This window comes from Saccostrea cucullata, unplaced genomic scaffold (assembly GCF_032062105.1).
Source record: "Saccostrea cucullata isolate Sc308-1 unplaced genomic scaffold, CSIRO_AGI_Scuc_v1 ctg264, whole genome shotgun sequence".
NCBI lineage: Eukaryota > Metazoa > Mollusca > Bivalvia > Ostreida > Ostreidae > Saccostrea > Saccostrea cuccullata.
This window is the reverse complement of record NW_026932935.1, coordinates 427880-441392: the sequence shown is the minus strand read 5'-3', so window position 1 is coordinate 441392 and position 13513 is coordinate 427880. Positions and strand designations below refer to the sequence as shown.

At 32.7% G+C, this 13513-nt stretch overlaps 1 protein-coding gene across 1 annotated transcript in view; it reads left to right on the top strand.

The window, feature by feature from the left end:
* The window catches only part of LOC134236570 (hyccin-like), a 52594-nt gene that overhangs the window by 2374 nt on the left and 36707 nt on the right, over positions 1 to 13513 (top strand). Inside the window, exon 2 of the mRNA XM_062718744.1 lies at positions 3429 to 3498. Coding sequence (XP_062574728.1) covers positions 3454 to 3498 — 45 coding nt within the window. The 5' untranslated portion in view covers positions 3429 to 3453. The remainder of the gene's footprint in view (positions 1 to 3428; positions 3499 to 13513) is intronic.

Below are 13513 nucleotides of genomic sequence, written 5' to 3'. Positions count from 1 at the left end.
ATAATTCCGCGGAATCTCAATTTCTGTTTAATCCGCAGGTAGAAAATTACGCTGATTTTCTAGATTGTCACTATAAGCCGTACATTTATATTAAGAACGCTTGGACAAATTTTCGCGGAAAATTTGTGACCGGGTACATACGAGGGCCGTTCAAAAATTACGCGGACTGTGCTATTATTTACTCTTACAGACGTCATATAGTTATAAAATTTCACAGAAATATGTATCTTAATTATTCCAATAAATTTTGGGCAAAATTTCTGTATTTTAAAAAAATTCTACTAAAATTATCGGTATGTTGATATCGTTGATGGAGTGGTACGGCGCACGGCAAAAAAATTGAAGCAAAAGCATGCGGATTCAAAAATTTAACTCATTGATTTTCTAAAATTCGCGATATTTTTCAACAGTTTTCTCAAATGTACTTTTAAATTGTTCTATTATTATGTATTTAGATTTCCGACGTAATATTTGAAGTACTAACAGAAATATAGTGATTTTTCTCTGATGCGATTCCCGTGAAAACGACTGTGAAAATGACGTCTCCTAAATTGACGGCGCACCACAGTTTTGTTAAAATATGTGTAATGCTCGAGATATCGGCAACATAGATCCAAAATATGCATAATAAAACATGTAGTAAACTAGGCTACTTGTGACATTCGCCCACAAATAGCAAATTGAAATTTTAGACAGTTAGACCTCTGTAAAAAGGCTATACGGGAGGACGGGAAGAGGATTATAGACGAAAAGTTAACTTTATCCGGACTGTAAAGAACGTGATTGAGAGTCACCAATATCACACTATATCTCATAAGTAGTTTTTGGTTTTAAAACAAAAAAAAAAAGAATATTCTTTACTTGTTTAATAGATTTTAAGCTTGACAAGAAATGGTGTTTTGATGTTGAGTAGATAAGGTAACTCAAACTATACAGGTACTCAAGGGAAAATGTTGAGAAAATGAAAGCTCAATCACATATTTTTATAATGCTTGTAACATCGAAGATTTTGCTGCGCCATGACTTAATGGTATGTCCTGAAAAATCACTCAAAATTAATACCAATTTACAACATTTTGATATGAAATTTTGAAGACCATATAAGTAAAGATTCTTTTATATTATTTGTGAAATTTTGCCCGATTATGTCATCAAATATTTCTTCTGTGCAACAAGTCCGCGTAATTTTTGAACGGCCCTCGTAGCGTAAACTAATACCACGCGGAAAAAGGTACTTCTACAGTATATGGAAAATTGACATTTTTAAGCCAATTTTGCCAAAAGAGTTTCTTTTAAAAAGGTTGGATAACATTTAAAAGACGTAGGCGAATTAGTCAAAATTTCAAAATGTCAAGATGAGGTAAAATCAAAATTATTGATATAAAAAAAATTAATATGTCTTCTCTATTTTTTGCTAAATAATTTCAAAGTTTGCTGTTATATTGCCAAAATATTGCGTTTATGGCATTATTTATCCCCATAACGTCATATGTTGAACGTAATCACATTAACAGTATGTAAAGTATTATTTTGACATTTGGAATATGCAAGACCTAAAGGTGAGATAGACGCGAAATGTAATTTTATTCATCATTTAACTTATTGCAGATACATATTAGGCCCAACCAGCAACTTTTTTATCCTAATATTGGGAAACTCATATTCTGCCCACAAAGTCAGAATGAACTATATAAACATTTGTCGTGAATGAGAACTAGCATGCAGTGACAACACCGCAAATGATAAAATATTATTTCCTGTATTTTTAAGATGTTCATATTCAGTAAGATTTCAAGCACAACAAATGAATTTGATCTATTCATTCGAAAAACGGTAAAGAAAAACATCCCAGTGAGGAGGGGGGGGGGGGGGGGGGGACTGGCAATGTTCTATCTTTATTAGTCGCAAGCTAGTAAATTGCTCTAACTCTCAAACATTTGTTAATTTTTAATACTCCTAATCAAATTTCTATATGCAATCTGTAAAACACTTCCATTTAGCTTATATAAATACACACAGAGCTTTTTTATATGAAAAACGATACTTGTAAATTGTTTACAGTATCATATAGGACTGATTGTCAGGGTGTTTGTATAAATTAATTTGTAAATGCAAATCATAATTTGTTAGCCAGTGTATTATACATAACAATTAACGCATTGCATGAGATCTAAAAAAAATCAAATTCATGTACTAATGATGATAAGAAATAAATTTAAAGTAAAATACATGTAATTAAATTTCACTCGTTTTTAGTGTCAAGGATTGATTTCATCCTGTATGTATACATATATTTTTCACCGGCTTTGATTTGCAGTCATGATGCTACATACGCACGTTCCCTTTGAGTTGCAAAAATCAAGTCAATGCACACATACAATCCTTCAAGTTTTCGGTTTAGCAATTTTATTTATGATAATTTTCTTTTTGCAACTTTTACCCTGTCTCATTTTGATTGACTTCAGTTAAGCAGTTTAGTTACGCTTACACTTACGATATAAATTATTCCTTTCATTTGGTATATTAATTTTTTAAAGACGTTACACACAATCACATCAGAATTTCAGACTGTAATTTAATTTTAACAGATCTTAATTGGTTCATACATGTACGAAGTTTGCATACTTTGTATAACCTACTTGATTCGTACATGACTTCATACAGTCATTTTTAGACAATTAAACGGGAAACAACACAACATTGCCTTTGTGACGTAAGTGATCATAATCAAATGTGCACAAAACAACAGCACGGATCATCAAAATTTTGTACCAAAATTGATGATAAAAGCAAACCCGCGACCTACCTTAAACATATTACTTAATTAAATGGGCAAAAAGAGATGAATAAATTATTCAACAATATGAATAGGCTACCATGTTTGTTTACTTTCATGCGAGTGAATTAAGAGTCTGGTTTAGCCGTATAATATTAAAATAAACAGATTTTTTTAAATATAATTTAATTTTGGTTATAAAGCGTAAACTGTGCAAACTCATGTTATACATGTACAGTATAACTTGGGTAGATATTAAATTAATTTTTTAAATGTATATCTACCTCCTCACTCTGTTTGGATACACATGCATTTTTAATTAGAGAGAGGGCTAAAATAGGCTTTTGCTATGTCACTCAGTCCCATTCACTTTGTTGAAGTAAATACAGTGTTCTTTTAAGTACCCAGTATAAAATGTACATACAACATGTACAATGTAATGGTAGAAAAATAATTCTTTGGAGATCAAATATTATTTTTCAATCAGTTTTTTTTATGTTGACCAATGTATAACAATAATAAAAAAAAACAACATTTTCTTATACTTGTACTTAATTATCAATTTCTTAAATCATTAAAGTATTGAAGTTGCATGTATCTTTGTAATTCTGAACCTTTTTATGGATTATTATATTTTCCTCTTTAATTTCAGATGACCATGTAAGGATTGAATCAGAATGACTCTACCACGAGTAGTACGAGAATGGCTGACTGAGTTCAAGGTATTCAGTATAGATAAAATCAACATATCTTATACATTAATGATTTCATAAATGTATAAAGTAAAATATTCTGTGTGAAGTATGCTACTGGTATATGTATATTCCATTTTAAGGGTTTGAGTAAAATGGTTAAAGCCGCTTAATCCGAAACAGGCACATATTATCTTACACAATAAAAGTACGTCATAACATAGATAATATATTAAAATAAATTATGAGATGATTTTTTAGTTTATTACAACAATCCTTACAAGGAAAAATAGATCAAAAACCTTATTGACAAACAGAAATTCCCGACGGGAAGTTAAGATCTGTTGTGAACTCACCTTTGAAAAAAATAAATTTATCGGTTATATCTAATTATGAAGATAATTCAAACCCGAGTGTTTTTTTTCCATTAGTAGAAGCCTAAGTCATAATATATCTTTTAAAAATTAAGAAATTAATTGAATATAATATATAGTAATTTATTAATATGCATATTTAAAAGAATGAAGGAAAAATTTTTAAAGGAAGTTTAATAACGAAGGCTAAAAATACTGTACGTGACTACATGTACAGGTATAAGTACTTTTTTGTGGACAAAATGCTCGGGTTTGTTCTTCATGAGATAAAAGCAATAATTTTAATTTTTCAAAGGTGATTTCACGCGATATCAACATAGGATTATTTTTTGTGGGACCTAACAAAAATTATTTTTTAACTTTTGAATTTTTATATCTTTTAAAAGAAAAAGACTTAGGGGATATAATTTGACAAAAGTTGAAACAATTTATGGACAATTATTTTTCAAGAAGTAAAACGAATATATTTTTTAGCGATTAGAATCGGACTAAGCGGCTTTAAGTATTTACTGCTACATGAACTTTACAGAAAGACCTAGTAATGAAAAGACACAATACTAGTGCTTTATTGATAAATCATTAAATTTTTGTGAATATTGACACTTGTAATTGTTAATATCTTGTTTTGTGTTAAACATATTAAACTTAATATTGTAATAATTCTATATATATACATATAATATATTATAATCTCTCTGAAATAAAAATAAATCAAAGACAAAATTCAGTTAATTTATTAAAACAATAATCAATATATTTCTATAAATAATACTTTTATTGATTTAAAAATAAACATGCAGTTACGTTTAAGTCAGTGACTAGATAATATCTTGATTAAAAATTATTTCTAGTAAATTATGTCATTAGAAATCTCAGGTAATCTTGGTAATGCTAATAAAATAAATATTATTCTGGTTAGTGTTCTAGGACAACACTTTTACATAATGTGTACTTGATGACTTCCATCTATAACAGCATTTTATTCTAGCATTAGCACATCAGTGATACCCATCTTATATATCCATTAAATTTATATTTACCCGGTTTACTGAGTGGAATCGGTTCATTTACAAGGCATGATTAAAAAAAAAAAGAAGATATCTCATGTAGGTTAATACAAAGAGGCATATGCTCAATGCCGCTGACTTAACCAGAAGCTCACCATTTTTTATATTATTTTTTACAATATCAATACCACGGTATACTCTTAGCATTCGTTACACCTGACTGCTTTTTTTGGCACTTTTATCTGTTTGGAATGGTGACCTGTGTCCGTGCTGGTTATCTTGCATTACCTTTGTTTACATTTTATTGCAGTTACATGTATCTGTGTTTGTTTGTATACTGACCTGTACAACTATTGTAAGTTTCTTTTGTATCTTACTTTCCTGCATTAGAAGAAGTATTACAGTTATTTATGTTGCTACCAAGTGCTGTATAGCATACATTTGTCTATACCAGTGAAGACTGAATACACTGATCAGTGGATTAGTCAGGCCCTTTATATAGGGGTCCTCAGATATAGCACGAGTCCGATCAAAAATGGGGGACAAATTCTTTATAAATTACGAATCGCGTTCAGCTTTAAATTGGATGAGAAGTATCTTTTGAGTCATTAAATTAAAAGAAAATTAAAATAGAAAGAACTGGGTACGGTATGTATAACGAGGCGGCCCTGTCTCTAAATCTGACTGAAGTTTTTTACAAACATGCCTACGATGTGTCCTTTCAAAATAATTTTATTTTTTGGAATTATCTCTTACCGTTTTTCCGCCAGAGGTTTGGGAAAATGGTGCATTTTCTTCAATAATTACAATTTTTGACGTAACGACGTCATCACGACGTTACTGATTTTAACGTTACGTTAAATGAAATCTGTAAATTTTCTTAACCGAGAACTATTTACTCAATCCTGCAAATATTCCAGTAAACCATTTTGAACTGTCTTTCAATTCATCATACATCGTTGATAGTTTGAAATAGTTTAATCTATAATTTTTTTAATAAACGATTGTACCAAACACGCTAATCTACGAAACTTTATTCATCCAGATGAAATGAGGTGAGTACTTAGAAAATTGAACGTATAGTTTATGAAGTTGGAATTTTTTTTGGCATTGAAAAAGCTATCAATAGAACTCCACCTTTCATTCCAACAAATGACGGCGCTATAAATGTTGGATCTTTTTATGAACATATTAATTACTCCCTATATCGGGGTTATATGATATGCCTCTTTCAATCTTCTTTGATTTTAGATTTTTTACCCTCGCTTGAAAAGTGGGAGGGTATATAGTGATCGGGGTGTCCGTCCGTCCGTTACGCTTTGGGGATACCTCTCTGTTATGTTTATAATTTGCCGCTAGAAACCCAAAACATGTGTCGGATCGAAAAGTAAAATTAAGGTGCACAATGGCAATATGTCATTAAGATTCTGTTAGAGTTTCATTGAATTTCATTCTGTGGTATAATAGGATATGCGGATAAGAGACGGGTACGTTTAAAGCGTAACAGACAGACGGGTGGACATATCGATTACTATAACCCTCCTGATTTTCAAGCGGGAGGTAAAAATGCACAAATTTCCGGGAGGGGATCCCAGAATTTAGTAGTACAATGTAGTAGTACTGTCTAACAGGCATGATTTCCTAGACTTGTAGAAATAAATATTATATTTTACTGAAATGTTATGAGTATGATTAAAGTAGTTTATCCACGTCAGCTATAGAAGTCGGTACGTTTTGTTTTCTATGCAATGCGCAGTCACTTGCATTGGTGTCAGCTGTAAACGATCGACCAACGGTCAAAGTCGAGAGGAGATCAACAGAAAATAGGAAAGGGCTGTCTCTAGTTTGAAATTAAATTCTTGATATAAACTTGTTCATTGGTAGTCAAAATTGTACATCTTGATAATCAGAACCCCCACCCCCACTTTTATATATTTTTCGATTTAAATGAAGCAAAATACAAATAATCGAAATGCAGAATAACAAAACACTTAATCTTAAAATATCAAAACTTAGTTCAAGTCCCTTTTCTTATTGCGTGGACCCACGCAGTATATAAGCGAGGTTAAACCTGATGCCATGGGCAAACGTCAGGCTACGCAAGCGTGCCAATGCTGGTGATTCATCTCGGGTCTTTCCGTTAGAGGTCGGAAAAACAACTTCCGCAAGTCGGAAAGGCCCGAGAATTTGCGATTGGGAGAGTCCCCCCTCCCCTGAGACAGCTTACCCGTAGAATAATTCACCCTATTCGAATAAGAATATACCATGTTCATCGGCAAATGTCGGTTTTAAATCTGCATATCGTATTTATTATTTTATTGGCGAATCTGAATTTCTTTCTTATAGATACACATTAATATAGAAACTAAACATCGATTCTACGCCATATGCATTTTAAAAAGTAAACTAGGAAGAACTTGCAGAATATAGAATAACAACTTGAATTAAGAACTTCATTCAACGAATAGTTCTAGGTTTTAAAAGATAGAATAAGTCTTCTTCGGCATTTGTTTTGCGCATCAAGCCTTGCAAAAATAAATTGATATACAGTTATTAATATACAGCTTGATACAGGCCTGTAGCAACGGTTTTCCATATCGAGGAGGGGGAGGAGCTCTGAAAAAAAAATATGCGTACTACAGAGCTGTGCTACACCTGTATCTTCAGATATATTTTTCCAATTATAGGTATCTTACGTATAAATCCAGAACAGATGTAAAGTCCCAGCCATTATGGGTTACATGTATCAATATAGCCCAATTTTTTAAAATGACAAAACTATATAGGCCAATCGGAGAAAACATTTAACAATTTTGACACATGTGGGTACTATCAGTCAAAGTAGGCAGATCATAATATAAAAAGTGAACGAACCTACATAAATATTCACTAAACCTAGAAATGTTTAGAAACACATGCACATGGTCCACGTATTTTAGTCCTTTTTTTTTAAAGGACAGCAACTTGTTTAACCTTCTTATTAGCTACCTATTGAGACACTTTTGCAGTTACATATATGTTATTAATATTTGAAAACTATTGTTATTTTGTGTCGTGTGGGCACCGTCACTACGGCGTGCATTTTTTTTATAGAGTTAGGTTTGTCATTCCCGGATTACCATTAGAAAGCGAGATTGGGTTTCTAACAAAATAAGTTGTTTTTTTCTTAAAAGTTGTTTTAATGAAAAATTCTTTTAAAATGTACCTCACAAACAGCCGACATATATTACGTCATTTACATGACTATACATGTACTAAGACAAAAACTGCTAAAACATAGACATCTTTGATATTGATTATGCTTTACAATACCTCCTAAATGTAAATGTTTATAGATGTTTGATAGATTTCATCATTTCAGGTACAATAATAATTTCAATTCCAATCCTGTCGCACTTCCTTCGGAAACATTTACTTTCTGGGGTCTTCGCAATGTTTTGTAACGTCATTTTGTTCTGGTAGTAACGATAAAATACTTTTTCATATTTTTTTCGGAACGAATAATTATCATAGACGGAAGTTGACATCTTTAAAATTCAGATCTGATGTGTATCATGTTCACTACGGTGATATGGACTGGACACCCCTCCCCACCTTCCCGGCCCTTATGAATGTCATTTGTATCAATATTTATATACTATGACATAGTTAATGTATTATTTCATGGATAATTTTGTTGAAATTCTTCTAAATCCTAACAATATTTTGTCTTATACATTCGTTTTAACACACATAATTTTTAAAAAGCAATTTAATGTTTTATAAATGACTTATTTAATTTCTGAAAAAGTCCTAATCGAGCTAAATACATCGATTGTATGCAGCGGAATGGGAAAAGCATGTCTCTTGTCAAAAAATATGCATGATAATGCTTGTTTTTATTTCTTCAATATACAGCGGATTCATATATATGTTAAAATTGCCTTCACTTGTCTGTGTAAAGAAAAATGTTACCGGGTAATTGCTATTGGGAACTGTTAATCTTTATTCAGACACAAATAAATAGTTGATTGCATCATGTTTCTTTTTAAAATTGCATAGAAATTGCCGAAAATACTCACAACTGTAGCCATACAAAATTTGTCAAAATAATGTTTCAGTATCTGTACTCCTAAGAGATTACAGTTGCGGATCCAGAAATTTAATAACGGGGGAGGGGGTTGTATTGAGGACAACCCCATGGGGGTTAGGAGCACATTCCTGGTAGGGTCCGGGGAACGAACATTTGCTATAATATGTGCCCCCTTTGATTTAGAAAACCAATCGTCACCTTGCAGGAATTTTAGAATCAATTGTCATGGCGGTAAAATAATATTTCGGAATATCTCATACCATGCGAGTAGATCTACTGATAAGTTTGTGTTTAATGCTAGTAACAAAAAATAATTAATTACATGCTTGTTTTACAAAATACGAGCAATTTTTTAAAAATCAAACAGTGGATTGGGGGGGGGGGGGGGGGGGGGGGGGGGGGGGGGGGAAGGGCGCTCAACGCAACGGCCCTGGATCCGCCTTTGAATTGCATGTTTAATTTAAACCTGTCTTGAAAGCACTGATGTCAACATTCAGCATGATAAATATATAATCTAAATCATACTTTAGAAAATGCATGATAATTTTCAATAAAACGTTAAAAAATCTTTTTCTGGAACATAAAATTAATATTACGTCCAATATGAAGGAGACGCTCGTTTTAATAAAAGGTATTTGTACATGTAAAAATGTATTCTTATGTCGTTCGACTGTTTTTCACTGTATATATTGATTGAAAATTTATCATATTATTATTTTATTATGGAAGACTGAAGAATATAGTTATTCAACATATGCCAGCTCATTGTGACGTCATGTTTTTAAGGTATTGCGTCATTGATTTCCATGCAATGTCCCTTGATAAATTTTACGAAGAAAAGTTTATGTGGTTTTCATAACATTCAGATACAGATTTAAACAATAAATTTCTGTAAAAGTATAGATTAGATAATAACACATTCAGATTCAGACCTCAACATTTAATTTCTTTAAAAGTATAGATTTTAATGAGGAGGAAATGTCGCATCTATTCAAAAACGAAGTATTTTCAACTACAGTTTTTCTTAAAAACGGACGTGGCCGCACTTTTGTACAGTTATTTTTTCTCTTGCATATTAATTACCAAAGTATACTTGTTCTTTCTGCAAAGTTTCGCATATGTACTCGGATGCGGCCACATCGAAATATAAACTTGAAGAGGAGCAAAACGTCCAAAATATGTGATTTCCGGAATATTTGACCGGTTCTGAACGTTATATACACAAAAGGTCACGTGAGTTGAGGAAAATTGATACCAATTTTACACAAAGAGGAACCTTAACAATAAATTGACACAGTTCAAAAAATGTCATCGTGCGTTTAATTTTTGCCAATTTTACAGGGCCGCCTCGTTATACATACCGTACCCAGTTCTTTACAGAATTCAAATGTATATAAGTACTTAAAATGTTGGTTAAGTGGGGAGAAACCCTCTCCTGACATCACACCTTTTGCTTATTTCTGTGCCTTAAAGGTGATTAATTAATTTTTGGGGGAACATTTTAGAACTTACAATATAAACCTGATAATCAGCCTCTTGTCTCATGATAATATTGTCAGACTGGAATGGATACCAAGGTACGTGTTCATCTCCCAGTATATATGTCATGAGATGTGTATTGTTGTATCAAGGAATATATAGTACCTGGGTACTATGGCATTGTGTTATAAGAGAACAATGCACAATGACAACACATTCCCTTATCAATTTTATAAATATTTTGAGCACATGTAGAAACATGTTTCAGTCAGAAAACAGTGTCAAGTTTAAAGCAGGTTTTACCATATTACATCAATTCATTCAATTGCCACCTGATATTTCTTCTCTATGGCTGGCTTTCAAGATTTCTTCTTTTATTAATTAAATGAACTGAAAAAAATAATTATTTTTATAAAATTCAAAGAACGGTACAGTTTCTGTATCAATACTAGATCTGTTATAACACTTCTCCATGAGTCGTAATTCTTTCTTGATCTGTCCTTGACAGTGGCATGCTACCGTGAAAGAAACTGTGGTTCTCTAGTACTATTTCCTTTTGAAATTTTTCTAGTTTAAAGATTTTCATTCATTAAAAAATAAACTTTATATATATATATATATGAAAGCTTTTTTAGAGTTTGTTGAGTTATTAATAGTCACAATTTAACATGATTTTTTTTTCAATAAAATTCTTTGTTCTAGCTTGCATAAGTTTTGAATATGTAAATTTTGTTTTTTTATCATTCAAGAAAATTTCACTACAATATTTGTTTCACTATTTCATCCTGCAGAAATTAAAAAAAAAAATGCATCGATCTGGTACAAAAATTGTGAATTTCATGATCACTTTCTCTCTCATATTTCTGCCCCTTGTGTGCAAGTTATTTTTCTATCAAATATCATTTTTCCTATGTTGCATGCAAGATAGTAAAACTAAATATGTCATGATTGCAATCAAATAAATATTTATCCCTCTATCCCATATTTTGACATCCAACATGCTTGATGCTTCTTTTTATGTTAGCGGTGGGCTGTAATGATAAATATGTGAAATGCAACTTATTATGTTCAGTTTGTGGTGTTGACATGCAACTTATTTATGTTGACATGCCTTTTGAGTAAGGTGCAATCTTATTTGTGTTGACATGCAGCTTAGGAATGTAGACATGCAACTTTTGTTGACGTGCAAGATAAATATGAACATGCAACTTATTTATGTCAACATCCCACATATGGGATGTCAACATGCAACTTTTGGATAAGTTGCATGTCCTTATTTGTGGGCATGTCAACATCCCAAGTTGCATGTCGACATAAATAAGTTGCTTGTCAAAATAAGGTGTTGCATCCATATTTGTGGTTCTAATCCAAGTTGCATGGGACATAGATAAGTTGCATGTCCTTTTGCATGTTAAGGTGTTGTTACATGTCAACATATTTATTTGTGTTAACATAATCCCAGCATTTAGTATGTTGGATGTCACATGTGGTCCTTTTGGATTTTTTAAGATTGTTTTATAATTTTTATTTCATAGCAATTTTCTAATCCCAACATATTTATGTTGCATGTTGATGTAGCTTGTTGCATGTCAAGGTGTTGATCCATATTTGTGGGATCTAATCCCAAATAAGGGACAGAAATATGCCACCATACTTTCTCTCTCAGGCCTGAGAGGAATTAATACTCTTTTTAAAAATCATTTTTCCTCATGGGCATCAAGTAGTAAAACTATTGTCATGATTGTAATAGCATTTATCCCTCTACCCAATTTTTAAAATTAATGGACCCTGGCAGGGTAGGGACTGGTCCTTTTGGAGTAAGATACACATCACTTATCATGTGCGTTCTATCCCACTGATACATTTAAAACCAAATAAAACCAGATAATTATTTTTAGAATATTTAATTTCGAACATAGCAGATTATGAAAATAAACCAATTCAACAGAAACCTGACTTGCTGCCATCAGATTTTGTTGATATAACATAATCCGGCATGTCTGACTCCATTTTGACACATGTATTTTTTTTGAATTCTGTATCACCAGGAAGTTTGTACTTCATTTCTGATTGTTTAAACGTCTTGAAGATACAGACTGAAGGACTGAAAATTTTGAATTCTAAAGCCCGGACATTTTTGGAAAATAAAAAAAAGTGAGGTCAGGTATCGTGATACTAAATTAGATGAATCGATCTGTAGATCGTCAAAGTGAATACTGCGATGCATCGGTGCACCGGTGAATCATCCTACTACTATGGCAGGGTCAGGGTTTTGGAGTTAAGTGGGCTGTAATGATAATATAGTGAAAATACATTATCTTTATTTGTGGGTTCTAATCCCACTGAGGGAGTAGAGACTGCTCCTTTTGGAGTAAGGTGTTGATCCTTATTTGTGGGTTCTATGTTCCCACTGAGGGAGTAGAGACTTGTCCTTTTGAATAAGGTGTTGATCCTTATTTGTGGGTTCTAATCCCACTGAGGAAGTAGAGACTGGTCCTTTTGAGTAAGGTGTTGATCCTTATTTGTGGGATCTAATCCCACTGAGGGAGTAGAGACTTGTCCTTTTGGAGTAAGGTGTTGATCCTTATTTGTGGGTTCTAATCCCACTGAGGAAGTAGAGACTGGTCCTTTTGGAGTAAGGTGTTGATCCTTATTTGTGGGTTCTAATCCCACTGAGGGAGTGGAGACTGGTCCTTTTGGAGTAAGGTGTTGATCCTTATTTGTGGGTTCTATATTCCCACTGAGAGAGTGGAGACTGGTCCTTTTGGAGTAAGGTGTTGATCCTTATTTGTGGGTTCTAATCCCACTGAGGGAGTAGAGACTGGTCCTTTTGGAGTAAGGTGTTGATCCTTATTTGTGGGTTCTATATTCCCACTGAGAGAGTGGAGACTGGTCCTTTTGGAGTAAGGTGTTGATCCTTATTTGTGGGATCTAATCCCACTGAGGGAGTAGAGACTGGTCCTTTTGAGTAAGGTGTTGATCCTTATTTGTGGGTTCTAATCCCACTGAGGGAGTGGAGACTGGTCCTTTTGGAGTAAGGTGTTGATCCTTATTTGTGGGTTCTATGTTCCCACAGAGGGAGTGGAGACTGGTCATTTTGGAGTAAGGTGTTG